This window comes from Scomber scombrus, chromosome 16 (genome assembly GCF_963691925.1).
Source record: "Scomber scombrus chromosome 16, fScoSco1.1, whole genome shotgun sequence".
NCBI classification, from domain to species: Eukaryota; Metazoa; Chordata; class Actinopteri; order Scombriformes; family Scombridae; genus Scomber; species Scomber scombrus.
In genome coordinates, this window is record NC_084985.1 from 21,546,702 (window position 1) to 21,559,854 (window position 13,153).

General features: G+C 42.0%; 1 protein-coding gene across 4 annotated transcripts in view; it reads right to left on the reverse strand.

Moving 5' to 3' along the window:
- Window positions 1-13,153, reverse strand: part of LOC133997001 (triple functional domain protein) — a 73,216-nt gene that overhangs the window by 10,446 nt on the left and 49,617 nt on the right. For 2 of the 4 annotated variants that reach the window (XM_062436536.1, XM_062436535.1), the window contains exons 18-42: window positions 12,583-12,749; window positions 12,281-12,400; window positions 11,924-12,115; window positions 11,683-11,832; window positions 11,462-11,576; window positions 11,154-11,269; window positions 10,887-11,009; window positions 10,610-10,804; window positions 10,391-10,506; window positions 9,544-9,610; window positions 9,315-9,424; window positions 9,052-9,121; window positions 8,762-8,851; window positions 8,576-8,668; window positions 8,373-8,484; window positions 7,638-7,828; window positions 7,188-7,289; window positions 5,924-5,953; window positions 4,793-4,935; window positions 4,588-4,687; window positions 4,186-4,429; window positions 3,761-3,868; window positions 3,276-3,466; window positions 3,019-3,189; window positions 198-293 (exon numbers count right to left, since the gene is read on the reverse strand). In XM_062436536.1, coding sequence (XP_062292520.1) covers window positions 198-293; window positions 3,019-3,189; window positions 3,276-3,466; window positions 3,761-3,868; window positions 4,186-4,429; window positions 4,588-4,687; window positions 4,793-4,935; window positions 5,924-5,953; window positions 7,188-7,289; window positions 7,638-7,828; window positions 8,373-8,484; window positions 8,576-8,668; window positions 8,762-8,851; window positions 9,052-9,121; window positions 9,315-9,424; window positions 9,544-9,610; window positions 10,391-10,506; window positions 10,610-10,804; window positions 10,887-11,009; window positions 11,154-11,269; window positions 11,462-11,576; window positions 11,683-11,832; window positions 11,924-12,115; window positions 12,281-12,400; window positions 12,583-12,749 — 3,212 coding nt within the window. The remainder of the gene's footprint in view (window positions 1-197; window positions 294-3,018; window positions 3,190-3,275; window positions 3,467-3,760; window positions 3,869-4,185; window positions 4,430-4,587; window positions 4,688-4,792; window positions 4,936-5,923; window positions 5,954-7,187; window positions 7,290-7,637; window positions 7,829-8,372; window positions 8,485-8,575; window positions 8,669-8,761; window positions 8,852-9,051; window positions 9,122-9,314; window positions 9,425-9,543; window positions 9,611-10,390; window positions 10,507-10,609; window positions 10,805-10,886; window positions 11,010-11,153; window positions 11,270-11,461; window positions 11,577-11,682; window positions 11,833-11,923; window positions 12,116-12,280; window positions 12,401-12,582; window positions 12,750-13,153) is intronic. The other 2 variants (XM_062436537.1, XM_062436538.1) reach the window with 1 other exon arrangement.

A 13,153-nucleotide genomic window follows, 5' to 3' on the forward strand; every position in this document is an offset into this window, starting at 1 on the left:
AATAAGTTGAGTTCTTAAGTTGGTTAATCCCCACTATCCCACTTTTCTTTGCCAGTTTCAAGGAGTATTTTACATCATTTAACTGTAATCAAGACCTTTGAAGATATATTCAAACTCATGGGCAGAAAACAGTCATGACAGAATATCAGCTGTGATACACCAAGGTCTGTGTGTTCTTTTCCTCTGACTGTTCCTACCATCTTGCTTTTGACCAGTTCCTCGATGGCGCTCACCAACTCTGCGGCACTGGGCGTCTCTGAACTGGATGGACGGACCGACAGACGAGAAGAGGTCTGCGCAAAACAGAAGAAGGCATAAGATGGAGGGAAAAAAACAAGCATCAGAACCCTTTTCAGCTGCTTTGAATACACCTTTGGTTCTGTCTTCATAATTTAACTTTTTCTTTAATAAACAGACTCGTTCTCCCTCTTACACTTAAAAATAAATACTCTAATTGTAGTTTTTAGAATAAAACTTAAAGGCTCATTGAACCTATAAATGTGACGTTACACATACATTCCAACTAGTCCATAAAGAGAAGGCAAAATGACTTGCCTCATTACCCTATGAACCATTAAAAAAAAAAAAAAGATTCATTACAAGATTTGTTTTTGTTGAGTTTTTTTCCCTGAAGCTGAAGGTTAATTGAGCGAGCCATGACTGTGGAAATGTTTTTTAAATGTTTCATCTGAAGAGAGATCCAAAAAAAATGTTGGGTTTCAGTCTTAAAGTTTAAAGAAAGGGAGAAGAAAAGTATATGAAATTCAGGAAACGGTAAATACATGAGGTCGGAAAGTGGGTGAATGAAATGACAAAGAAAAAAAATGGGGAAAATGTGAAAATGTTAGAAAGTTGTGATGGGGGAGGAGGTAGAAAAAAGAAAAAGAAAAAAAAAGATGTGATGTTTGGGTGGAAAGATGTTTTTTGTTGTTTTCTGAAGTGATGAAGAACAGCCTTTTGAAATAAAGAGAGGATGCTAACAGAGCGAGAATGACAGAGGCATATATGTATGTGTAGATATATATATATATATATATAGTTCAGGAGACTCTCACCCTTGCTGTGCTGTGCTTCAAGACTTTCCCCAATTAGGTTTCTGGGTGAGGCTGTGGGCCCTTCTGGCCCTCGCCAGCGTTTAGAGATGCCAATTACTCGCATGGGTAATGAGGTTAAACGCACAGAGGGTAAAAGGGAGATGAGGACGAGCGGGCGGGGGGGGGTGGGGGGTTGGTGAGCAGGGTGGGTGGGTAGGGGGTCGGGGATGACGTGCACAAAGGGGGGCGGGGGGTGGGCTTTTCAAATTTTCACCTCAGTGTGGGGTCAGGTCATATTTAGATTATCATACAGGGATGCCAAAGGTTATTTTAAGGATACCTAAGTCTTTTTTTTCTTTCTTTTAAAATCTCACTTCGCCATAATCCTCCTGTAATTCTCCTCTCAACCTTTTACACATAAACATGCACGAAAAAAAAAGCTTTGGTCCTGTGTCTTTCTAACAGGCTCGAGTCGTTACAAAATCTGCTTAAAAATTGGTATAAATGGGCGCATTTTTACTAACATACATTTAAAAACTTCTATTGCCCTCTACTTAGAGCTCAAAGCTATATGCAGCCTCTCTACATTTTTCCTTTAAATGTTCTCGCTGATCTGCCGGGTGACTGTCCATTACAGCGGTGTGTTGAAGAAAAAGAGGGCAGAAAGTGTAAGTCAAAAGAAGAGAAACTATAAAAAGATGGAAGCAAGATTGCACTAAAGAAATTCAGGAATGTTCAAGAGTTAAGAAAAATACAAAAATTAAGTGTAAGAGTACAGATAAATTGAAGAAGGTTATGTCTAAAAAAAAAAGCCAAGAGATTCTAGCTTTACTTCCTTTTTAATAATCTGTAGTAAAAATGAAAGAAGAAAACGCTTTAGAAATGAGCATTTTAAAGCTGAAGAGTACCAAGAGCGTGGGGGGAAAAACAGAGAGAATTTGAAGAATTGACCGAGGGAAGAGACAGAGGGGGGAAAATCGGGGCATTTCAGATGGAGAGGTATGGAAACTGAGACAAAGCAAAGACAGGACATAAATCAAGGTAATGCTACAGCATGGCAAACAGCAAACGATACAACCAGGAAACAAAACAAAAAAAGAGAAACAGAAATTAGTGTCAGAGAGGTCTCCGCTTTAGTCGAGGAAGAGGAGACTTGGGCTTCCTCATAAAGTTTTCATTGACTTACTGCTTTAGAAGAGAAGGGAGGAGAATATGATGCAACATGCCATAAAAAATGTTATGCATAACAGAAACTAAAGGAGTCACTCAAAAACCGTGTCGGGAAGTGTCCTTCTTGGGAGGGAGGAAAAAAGTGTGAAATGAGCGAAAAATGTAACCTGCACGAAATAGAAATCATAACTGCAATGAGAAGAGAAAAAAAAAAAACCTGCGTAGGAAGTTTAATTTATCTCATCGGGTCAGGTCTCTGCTTTTAACACCTATTGGAGCAGGTGAGATTTGGTATTTTGCACCAATTTCACCCGATTATGTACTTATCATACATAAAGGCTGTTAAAGCTGTCAATCTTGTTGAGTTTTCTGCACGATTCAGCAGAGGAAATTGTCCAATTTTGTTCATGATTTCCACTGTAAAATTGAAAAAGTAAAGAAAAAGTGCTCTTAAGCTTTTCAACTTGATGTTCGATGACAGTTGGCATTTTATTTTAAAGTCCACCTATTGTTAAAACACTTGTGTCCCTTCTAGACTAAAATGCTAACTGTCAAAAAGACCAACAGACTTCCTGCTGTACAAAAACTTGGTAGCAATTTGACCTAAAATTGAAAAAAAGGACTGTGAACCTATCAAAAGGGGGCTACCACTACAAATCCTAAAGTTTAAAGCTAAACTCATTCAGATTTAGACTGTAGTGTGTTCAGTTGTTGTGCCGCTGCCCAAAATCACAACCTCTCCTTCTTCCAGTTTCCCCTTGTTTGTCCCCCTTCATCCCTTTTCTCCCTGCTGTAAAGCCCTTCATCCCCTCACCTTATCATCCTGTGACTCTGGCTGCAGCAGGCTGTGCTGCTGGATGGCCATAGGCGGAGGCAGAGGTACAGAGTCTGCTCCCTCCTCGCCCTCCTCCTCCCCGCAGCTCTGCATGCCTGAAGAACTGGACTTGGACAACGTGCCGCTCGACAGTCCCTCGTTACGAACCCTCTGCAACACCAGAAAGTAAACCGGAAGTTCAATAATAATTCTCTACGGACCTGTTTTTGTGTCCTACAGAAGGATGGTGTACTCACCTCCTCCACGGTCTCATCCTGAGGCGTGGCGGCGCTGTCGTCCGAGTCTTTCTGGGACATGGTCATCTCCCCGCTCTTCCTCACGTCGCGGCTCTTCTTGTGTTTGTGAGCCAGTTTCTTCACGTGGCCGTCTGCCTTGCCGCTGCTGAGCCGGCGTACAGGGCTGGTGAGCCACTTCCGCAGGGTGTTACCTAGGAAACGCACCAAAAATCAGTTTGCTGCTGTACAGAATCACAAATTTAAACCACGCTGTAGAATAACGTGAATTAAAAAAATGAATTAAACTTGCTTTATTTGCACAGTGTTTGACAGTTGAGTCTAGTTTGACCTAAATCCAGTATTACTAAAGTAGGAGTAACGTCTGTGAAAAACTGTGTGTAAAATGACAAAAGTGAGACTGATCTGATGTTTCTTGCTATAATTACGTAACATCATTTGGAGTTGATGTGGTTGAGAGACAGAAAGCATGACTAAGTGCATCATACCTGGTCGTTTTGGCCCTGGTGAAGTGTGAGAGCCAATACCGTGACCTGGTTGAAGTGTTGCGGACGACCCTGGCATGATGGAGTCATTACTGCAAACTGACAGTGTGTCTGTAAAACAAAGACAGATGTTAAAGTTAAAAAGATCCACAAAGGGAGAGCTTTTACTGTGCATGTTATGTCCTGTAAAGATTTGTTTTCTATTGACTTTTTAAAATCATAAATCTACAATGAATGTGCAAAAGTAACGTTTTAGTTTGTTTTCTGTCTGTGGCTTTGCTAACAATACAAAAAAAATGTTTAAATGCCAAGCTAAATAATTTATTAATCCTCAAAATTTAAAAAAAAAAAAGCATTTTCAGCCCCTGGGATGTGAAGGTCTCAAAGCACAGAACATTAAAATTCACCTTTCATTCCACAAACTGTACCTTTGTGGTTGAAGATGCCTTCCATCTCCATAGAGGAGCGGGAGTGAGCGATGCAGAGCACAGAGCAGGGCACCAGACCCTCCTGTGCAGGGGAGCGGTCTGTGGTCCTGACCAGGCACCAGTCTGGCTTGTCGTGGCACCGCTCAAGAACCTCCACCGTCTGGCCACGCCGCACCGTCAGCTCGTTGCTGTTGCTGGCCATGAAGTCGTGTATCACCACGGTGAGCTCACATCCACCCGAGAGCTGAGAGAGAAAAGGAGGAAGGAAGGATGCTGGCTTACATGAACAGGAAGATGGTTCAAGATGCAGTGATGCACAGTGTTGAAAGATGTGAAACACATTCCTCTACAAAATCTGCAGGTTTGAACTACTACACCTGTGGTAGGTTGTGTGTGTCTCACCTTGTCGCTGTCCAGTGTGTTCTGTGAGGTGCGGGAAGCCAGAGAGATGGTGTCTGGTTGGCTGCTGCCTTCACCCTGACTGTCCAGGTCCTCTCCATCCCTAACAAACACACACACAAGCAATTCAATGAGGTTTTTTTATTGTTTTAAAACCAATGCATTGTGTACAAATGTGCATCATTAGTTGGATTTGGCAATAGTTTACCTTCGGCCCTTATGATGCTTTGCTGTGGTTGGTTTGGGAATATGAATGGGCTCTTTGAGGGCCCCTCTGAGGTGAATGGTGCGCTCCTGGATCACCTCCCTGATGTGCTTGATCCAGTCCTGCTTGTTCTCAATGCTTGATGCCTGTTATGGGTCAAACGATGAAGGGGGTGCAAGAGGTCACAGGTTAGTGTTGTCTGGAAATTAAATTCCTTTTGGAATTCTTGTTTCACTCTGTGTGTTTCACACAAGTCTGAATTTACCTCTTGTCATCTCTTATCAAATGTTAATTTACTGGTGAGGGCGTTTTTGAGATCAATTACATTTTATATGAGCCCTCTCCAGCTGTGAACCCCTGCAACAGTGATCCCAGTGTTTGTAAGACATACCTCCCCCAGCCCTGTCAGATGAACTCTAGTAACCCCTCTTTGACGCCACCTGTCATGTTTCAAATCTGTTTATTTGAATTGATTTTAAAAAAGCTGGATATGAATTCACATATTAGTTTTTTTTTTTTTAAATTGGATAGTGCTACAATAATGTTTTCATATGACCGAATTGTCAATTTAATCAAGCTTGAATTTACACCACTGGAAGTAGCAGTATTTCTCCATTACTTTCAGCTACTATTTCAACTGATTATCCATTGGACAACCTTTACTGAGCCATGGCAGCAATTTATACTCCATTATTCTACTTTTATCTAACTATTCCATTGGTTTAGGCGATCCAAAACTTTTATCTAACCATTTCAATTAGTTTATCACTGATTATTCAGATTACTTTAAGCAATTCCAACTGTGGATCAATTTCTTTTAACTAACTATGTAAACTTTTCCTCCTTCTTGCTTGCTAGTTTTCATGCAAAGTCAATTGCAACAAATGGTGAAGTTGATCTACTTCACAATCTTTCCACATAGCCCCTGAGTTACAAGTACAATCATATCACTACACTATTCACAACCTTTCAGCCCATCCCCTGTGATAAAGTATGTCTCTGCTATGGATCACATGTATTGCTTTTACCCATCCACACTATTGGAAAGAAATTTGTTGAAGAAATGCCAAGAGTTGGAGTCAGGCTTGTGTGAAGTTGCTGAAGGGCTGTGTTGTGGGGATATTTTGTACTCACCATCGCTCCGTGTTTGGATCCCTGACTTAGCTTTGAATTTAAAATATAAAATAGAGAATTTCACTGGTTTGGTTTTAGAATATGTACAGGACATTATTATTATTAGTATTCTTTAAAAAAAAAAAATGCTGACAAAAATGGTTTGACATAATAAAAAACGTACAAACACTGATAAATCTGCCTCGACAAATGTAGCCCGATTACATGTGCAGCGGACTTATGGATGGTGTGTGTGTGTATGTGTGTGTGTGAGAGCATGTGTAGTTAGTAATGAGACACACTTTGATTACAATGCACATACCACATGACTGCTTCTCAGCGGTTAGTTTAGTAGTTGACATGTATAATAGAGTTGTGATGCTCAGAGTTAAATGTGTTAGGATTTTTGGCTTCGTGCTCTTCCAACGGCTGACACCAATTCTAACCCACGAGGATGTTTCGAGAAAATTTTACAATGAAAATTAAAATATATCAAATTCCTTGCTCCTGTAATGGCGGTCAAATTGTTAAAAAGCAGGTTTTTACTGCTTAGAGAAAGATGGCGACTCATCACTTTGATAAAGTGGCACACAGCCAGTATGGGGGGGTGAGGGAGAGATCGTGGGCGTTCGGGAGTTGAATCGGTGTCAGCAGCGTTGGCGGAAGCATGTCAGCCCACAGAGAGAATTCGAGATACAAACATCCACAGAAAACACAGCCCCAGATATACAGATGTGCCTGTGTTTGTTAACAGGTAGAACAAAGCGGGATCTAACCCTGAAGACAAGAGACTTGACAGAAGACAGAGGGAGGAAAAAAAAACAGAGAGAGTGAGAAGAGAAAGCAACGACAAGACTGAAGAGGAAACTGGGACTACACAAAAGCTTCTCGGCCACCTTGAAGCTGCTCATGCAAATCAAACGAGACATCGGAGAATAACGGGAAAGATTTGGATATGAGGAGAAAGGTAATAGAGGTGAGAGAGAGAAACTGGGTTAGCCCGATATAGAGATTTTCCAACACTCAGTACTGGCCTTTTAAAACAAAACCAGACACTGGTTTGTCAGTGACATCCTCCACACCAACATAAAAGTTTAAGGATTAATTGAGTTATATGAGTTTTTGGAACTTTGAGAATAAAAATGAAGGGCAGACATTCGCTACTTGTAATGTTTTCTTCTATAAATAGTTTTTCATGTTTGTGCTGGCCTTTGAAAACTCATATCGGTCAAACCATAAAAAGGGTATTTTTAAGAAGGAACAGAGGAGAGGAAGAGAGTTTTACCTTGAGCACAATCTTGTTGTCTGATGTTGGGGTGCGTCCCACCCAAAGAGCAAACTTACAGGGGTCTCCCTCGACGTGCTCTGTCACCCCCAACTCTGAAGTCTGGGAATATAGAAGATATAGAAATGATGTGAGAAGGATCTTTGGTAATGTTATCAAAAAGGAGGAATGTCACAGATTAGACACTCTCGCTCCAAATATGGTGTGACGTGTTGAAACAATTGAGACGGTCTCAAGTGGTGAATCAAGTAGAGGCAATTAGATTTACTTGTATTTCGTAAAAAACGTGTTAACAACTGTAACCAGTAGAGGATATCAGAACTGCAAAATAAAGCTAAAAGGTAATCTAAGTTTATTATGTCATCTAGCAATAAAAATCTGATTGGATCTTTATTTACATTGTTCTTAATTCAGTTAATAAACCTCCAAACCTCCCAAATTTCGACTTACAAAGAGTTTGCTCTTGTAGATGTATTTGCTCCTGCCGTTTGAGTCTTTGACCTCCTTGCTGAAGACGAGAGACATCTCGAAGAGGAAGAGGTGACGCTCTCGACCCTTACGGATCAGCGTCTTCGGATCCCACACCTGGAAGGAATCCTGGAGGATCAGCTCGCCCTGTGACTCAATGTTTTCATCAAAACCTGGAGGAAAGAGGAGAATATAAGCACCGGAGTTCTTAAAAGTCTCCTCGTCCCCTCATCTGAAAGGAGTTGTCATTGGATAGAATGTTAAGCTCATAAATGACGTTTACAGTAAAATAGAGCCAGACCGATATTATCGGCCGATATTGACCTATCACAGATATATCAGTATCAGCCAATGTGTTGTGTTTTTGGTATGTTTCTTTATTTTTTAAATTTATATAAACATAATTTTATGTATATTTGAATTTTTCTTAATTCAAGTTTAATATATGCATGTTTTATTCATAGATAATTATAATTATTAAATTACCATTCATTTTGTCACAGGTGTTTGACAACCACATTTGAGGGACCATTGCTAAAAATGTGTATGTATCTATATATTGTGTACATATAACATTATCAGCCAAAATAGCAAAATCTGAATTTTTTTGCTCCCTAATATCGGTGATGGCATCGGCCTCTAAAATCCAGTATCAGTCGGGCCCTACAGAAAAATATCACAGCGATATAATGACTGATGTGCAGGAGTGTTAATCACCTTCCAGCATAGAAAGGTGCATGGCATCGTTGGCTTTCTTAGGAACACTGAGCATCACTTCTAGGCCGTCCTTGATCTCCCCTTTACCTTCTTCACAGCATGTCAGCAGCTCCTACAAAAGACACACAGAAACCATTAAGACAAGAAACCATGGAGACGGCCGCTACAGCACAGCAGTGAGACTCGAGTACACGGTGGTTTACCTTCAGTAGGAGCTGATACTTAGTGATTCTCTGCACAGGCTTGATCAGATAGGAAGAGATCGAGTTGGCCAGTCGGTGCCTCTGTTGAATTTCCTGTTCGCACCAACAGAGAGAAACACAGTGTTGTGATTGGAAGCAAAAGACGAGAGATCCAGTTTCATTTTAACAATCAGAGGCGTTACTAACATCAAAGTAGTTCCCGGCGTGCTCCAGGATGAGCTGAGTGGAGTCGGGTTTGTTTTTACAGTAACTCACATACATCTGGAACTTATCAGCCTAGGAGAAGCAGAAGAGAAAAACATGTTTGGCTATGATTGTAACTTGGATGATGATGAAAACTGACAGCGATCAAGAGATTAAGCAGGTTTTAAAACCTACAATCCACACGCTTAATATGAAAAACATCTGATTTAAAGTATGTATCAAACTTTCTGTATTGCACGAGATACAAATACTGGAGAACAAATGATACGTACCCATGTGACAAAACAATGGCCGACATCCTCTGGTAGCTGCTCATATTTCTCCAGCTCTTTGAGAAAGATGCTGAGGAAGCAGGAAAGAAAATCTATTTTAATGTGATGATTTTACCACATCTGAATTGAATTGCATCAGGGGGGCTTGGACCCTGTTATAACTTTTTCTTACTTTCATAAATTTGAGGACTTCAGTTTCTCTCTGTTATTACCCATAACGCTAAAGACGTGTGTTTCAGTAAAAGTAGAATGCTTGTGCTTACTTATGGTGGAATTCGTAGAGGTCCTGCATGTTTCCAAAGATGATGTGCTCTTTATTGATGATTCCTGGAGGAATCTCCTCCACTCCGCTCGTCATCTCCCACAGGTAGGTCTGCGTGACGAGATAAAACCGACAGAATCATTCAACAGCTTTCTGATACAGTTTCAAATTTATATGAAAAGTTGTAAAACAAGTCAACGTTGGTGGTTGATTGTTGACGCTGAACTTACATCCATGCACTCCCGCAGGTCTCGCACATAGGCCTTTTCTGTCTGAATCAGCTCAGCCATGATGAACCTGAACACACACACACACAAAAACAGCAATTGTCATACTGTCCTCATCCAGTGAATAATAAATCGCCGTGCCAATAGCTCCTTTCCAGCCTGTCTGCTTCATCCATTTACGCTAATGAATAATGAAAGAGTTACGGGCCATAAAACATGGTCATAAACCAGCCATGAATGAGTGAAATCATGCTCGTGATTTGTGCCGCTCTTATAAAATGACGCAATCTCCTTTTTTTCCCCTTTTTTCTCTCTTCTGTGTAGTACACGAAAAGATTCATTTGTTCTCCGGTGGAGCTCGGCTGTTGTGTCTGCAGTTCTGGTGCTGGCGCAGCAAAACGGATGCAGGGAAAAACTTAAATCACGCTAATCCATTACGGACACGCAATTTACATTTAACTCTCCCCCTTATTCGGAACCACTTATAACAATTGGACATAGATGGGATTCGGTGTTGACATTGCTGTTGACAGAAGACACTGACTGGTGCAGTGATTAAACCTGCGACCTTCCTATAATCAACCATCCCAGTAGCCGCTCTGCAGCTCTGCTAAGCAAACGTTTTTAATTTTAGGCACTGAGCCAATAATTTAATTACACGCGCTTTGCGGTAATGACAAAAAAAAATCCGGCAGGAGGAAAATGCCATGAAAACGCTGACTTGCTGTCTTTAGTTTGTAGGCACTGCACGTATTCTACATAAGTGGAGCTTTAAGCAAGGCGGGGTTAATGCTTTCCTTTATCTGTTAAATTATTCTAAACTAGCGGGGAACAGAGGGAAACAACGTACTCCTTCCTGCGTGCTGATTTGCGTTTCTCCTCGTTGAGCTCATGAGCAGCATCCCTCAGCTTCACCTCTGAGCCTGGAGCTGTGGCTGGAATGATGTCCAACTGCAGATCTTTACTCTGTCAGAGGAAGAATTAAGTCATTAATAAAACCCAAAAACAATGATTTTCTAACACCTGTAATCTCCTATTTTGGTGGATCCTCAAACGCAAGAACGCTTACTGCTCTGTTGGAGTCTGACGAGATGCCCAGTGCTTTCTCCAGGCTGCAGCGGTACTTGTCCATTCGCAAGGAAAAGTCCCGGTAGCGTTTGTCCACAGCCGTCACCCATTTTTTGATCTCACCGGCATGACTGTGGCCTTTGTCACAGAAGCCGTCAGCCAGCTGGATCAGCAGCTTCACGCGCTCCTTAGTTTGCTGAAGAAGAGGGAGAAGAAGTGTCACATGAAAGGACACGCTGACATACTTCAGTGAGTGTTGACGTGCGTCTGATGCAAACCTTAGCTGTGATGTGGAAGTCCTCATGTTCCTTTAACAGCTCCTGCGTGTGGTGGATACTCGAGCCGGTAGAGGTGTGTGTGGACAGGTAAAACTCTCCGGTGTCGTGAATCCACTCCAGAGCCTGAAAACACACAAACACAGCCAAGAGGATGCAGTTCTTGTCAAAGTGTATAACAACAGAGTGTTTGTGTTGAAAGAAAATTGATAAAGAGACTGTGTGACACCTGTTTTGACCCAAAATGAACAGCGTGCATATGTCTTTTACCTGTTTGGCGCTGCGTTCAAACACCACATACTGCTGACACTGGTCCAGTCGCCGTTTCCTCATGGTCCAGAAGTGGAGAACACGATTCTCTCTCTGCAGCAGCTCATTGAGGATGTCTAAACACAACGACATAAAAGTCAGAGATTCAGCAAACATCCAAATCAGTGCTGCATACTGGCAATACACAACAAAACCTCAGATTTGTTTAAGTACTTCATTTTGTGATTTCTATTTCTTCAGTTGAGCTACTCTACAATCTCTCCAACTCCCTCCTCTAGATAATGTTCAGTGCATTTTCTGATACTCACTTTTAACTTGCTGCTCCGGTGCTTTGACGTGGCTCAGCATGCCGGGCATATTGACGCTGTTCCTGTGCATGTATTTGAGGAAGACATCAGCGTTTCTTCGGGCCAGAGTGCACGCCTGATCAAAAGATTAATACACACATACACACAGATATGCTGGGATTAGATATGTAACTTTAAAGAAAATTTAGGGTCAAGTTCTGATGATATTTTCTGTGTGTTACCTTGAGGAAGGCCTCCTTCTGCTCCAGGTGTTTGCTGATCATGGGCATGACGTGGTCCGTTTCACAGTTGGGTCCCAGTTTGTCGGCTCCTCCGCACCAGTCCTCCTCTCTCTTATACTCCTGCTCCAGGCTTTCTAGCACACTGCAGACCTGCAGGGAGAAACATTTGTGAAACATTTATAAAGTGGAAATATTCAAACTGAATGCTTAAACTACAGATAACCTCCGTGGCATCTCCTACCTGTTCAGAGGTCTTGTAGAAGGCCACAGAGGCGTTGACCAGCTTGAGTCTATCCTCCATTTTCAGCATGAGCTGCTGCCAGTGGGATGCTACGCTCTCGGCACAGTCTCTTATCAGGTCCATGTCGTAGTGGTTGGCCTGGAGCAGAGCCTCTGCCTTCTGCTGAACCTGCAGGGCACTCTGGTGGGTTTTCTGTAGGGAGGAAGTAGGAGAGTAGAATTAACAAAATGTACGAGCAGCTAATGGCATGAAATCACAGTTCAGCCTTGCTAATAGTCCGGGGGACAGAGAGATAAATTTGATAACGTGTTCTTGAAATAAGAAACTATAATGGACAGAAACTGATAAGAAACAAACCTCAATGGCGTGCTGAAACTGTTCATGTTCTCTCTGCAGTTGTTCAGCCTCCTGCAGGGAGCTGGCTGTGATTAAACCAGCGTTTAGCATCGACTCGCCATTACGAATCCAACCCAGAACCTGGAGAAACACAACAAAGGAAAAATGGCACCAACTGTTGCAAATCCAATATTACAACAAATCATTAGTTTTAACCTTTTTTTTAACTTCAAAAAAGTAACAGATGGTGTTGTGGCTGTAAATTCTTGGCCTGAAGATGGCGCCAACCATCACTCTTAAAGTTTTGTGAGCGTGTGTTGTACCTGTTTGACTTCGGCCTGCAGGTGTCTCAGCTGGACACACTGCTCCAGGTGCCTGCGGTGCTGCTCTGCCGCCAGGTCGAGCTCTTGCTGCTTCTCATGGAGGAACTCCAGTAGGTCCTGAACCCGCGTGGCCATGTCAACATCCCGATCACACAGCAGCTCAACACCTGGAGGGAGGACACACATCAAATTAACTCTACTGTAGACCTTATTCATCCCAGCTGTGTCTATCTTCCATTAAACTGTTACGAATCATGATGGTGACTTATACTGATGATGGTGAATACTTCTATCCTTGAGCGTCTTAATTACTACTAAAGCATATTTACCAGTTTTTAAAGGCTGCTCTGTGAATAATGTAATCAGTGTGCCACAATACACGTGATGTGATGTAACCATTCCTTGTGCGGTTTCAGAGAGCACCTATTAGCATGTGAGATCACAGGTGAGGTATTATGGTTAGCGAGTGGGTGCCTCTCATCACAAAATGCTGACCCAATCTAACCCGCGACACCTACACAGTATCAATATGAAACTTATGTGCCAACACAGAAACGCTGTGTTCTGTCCT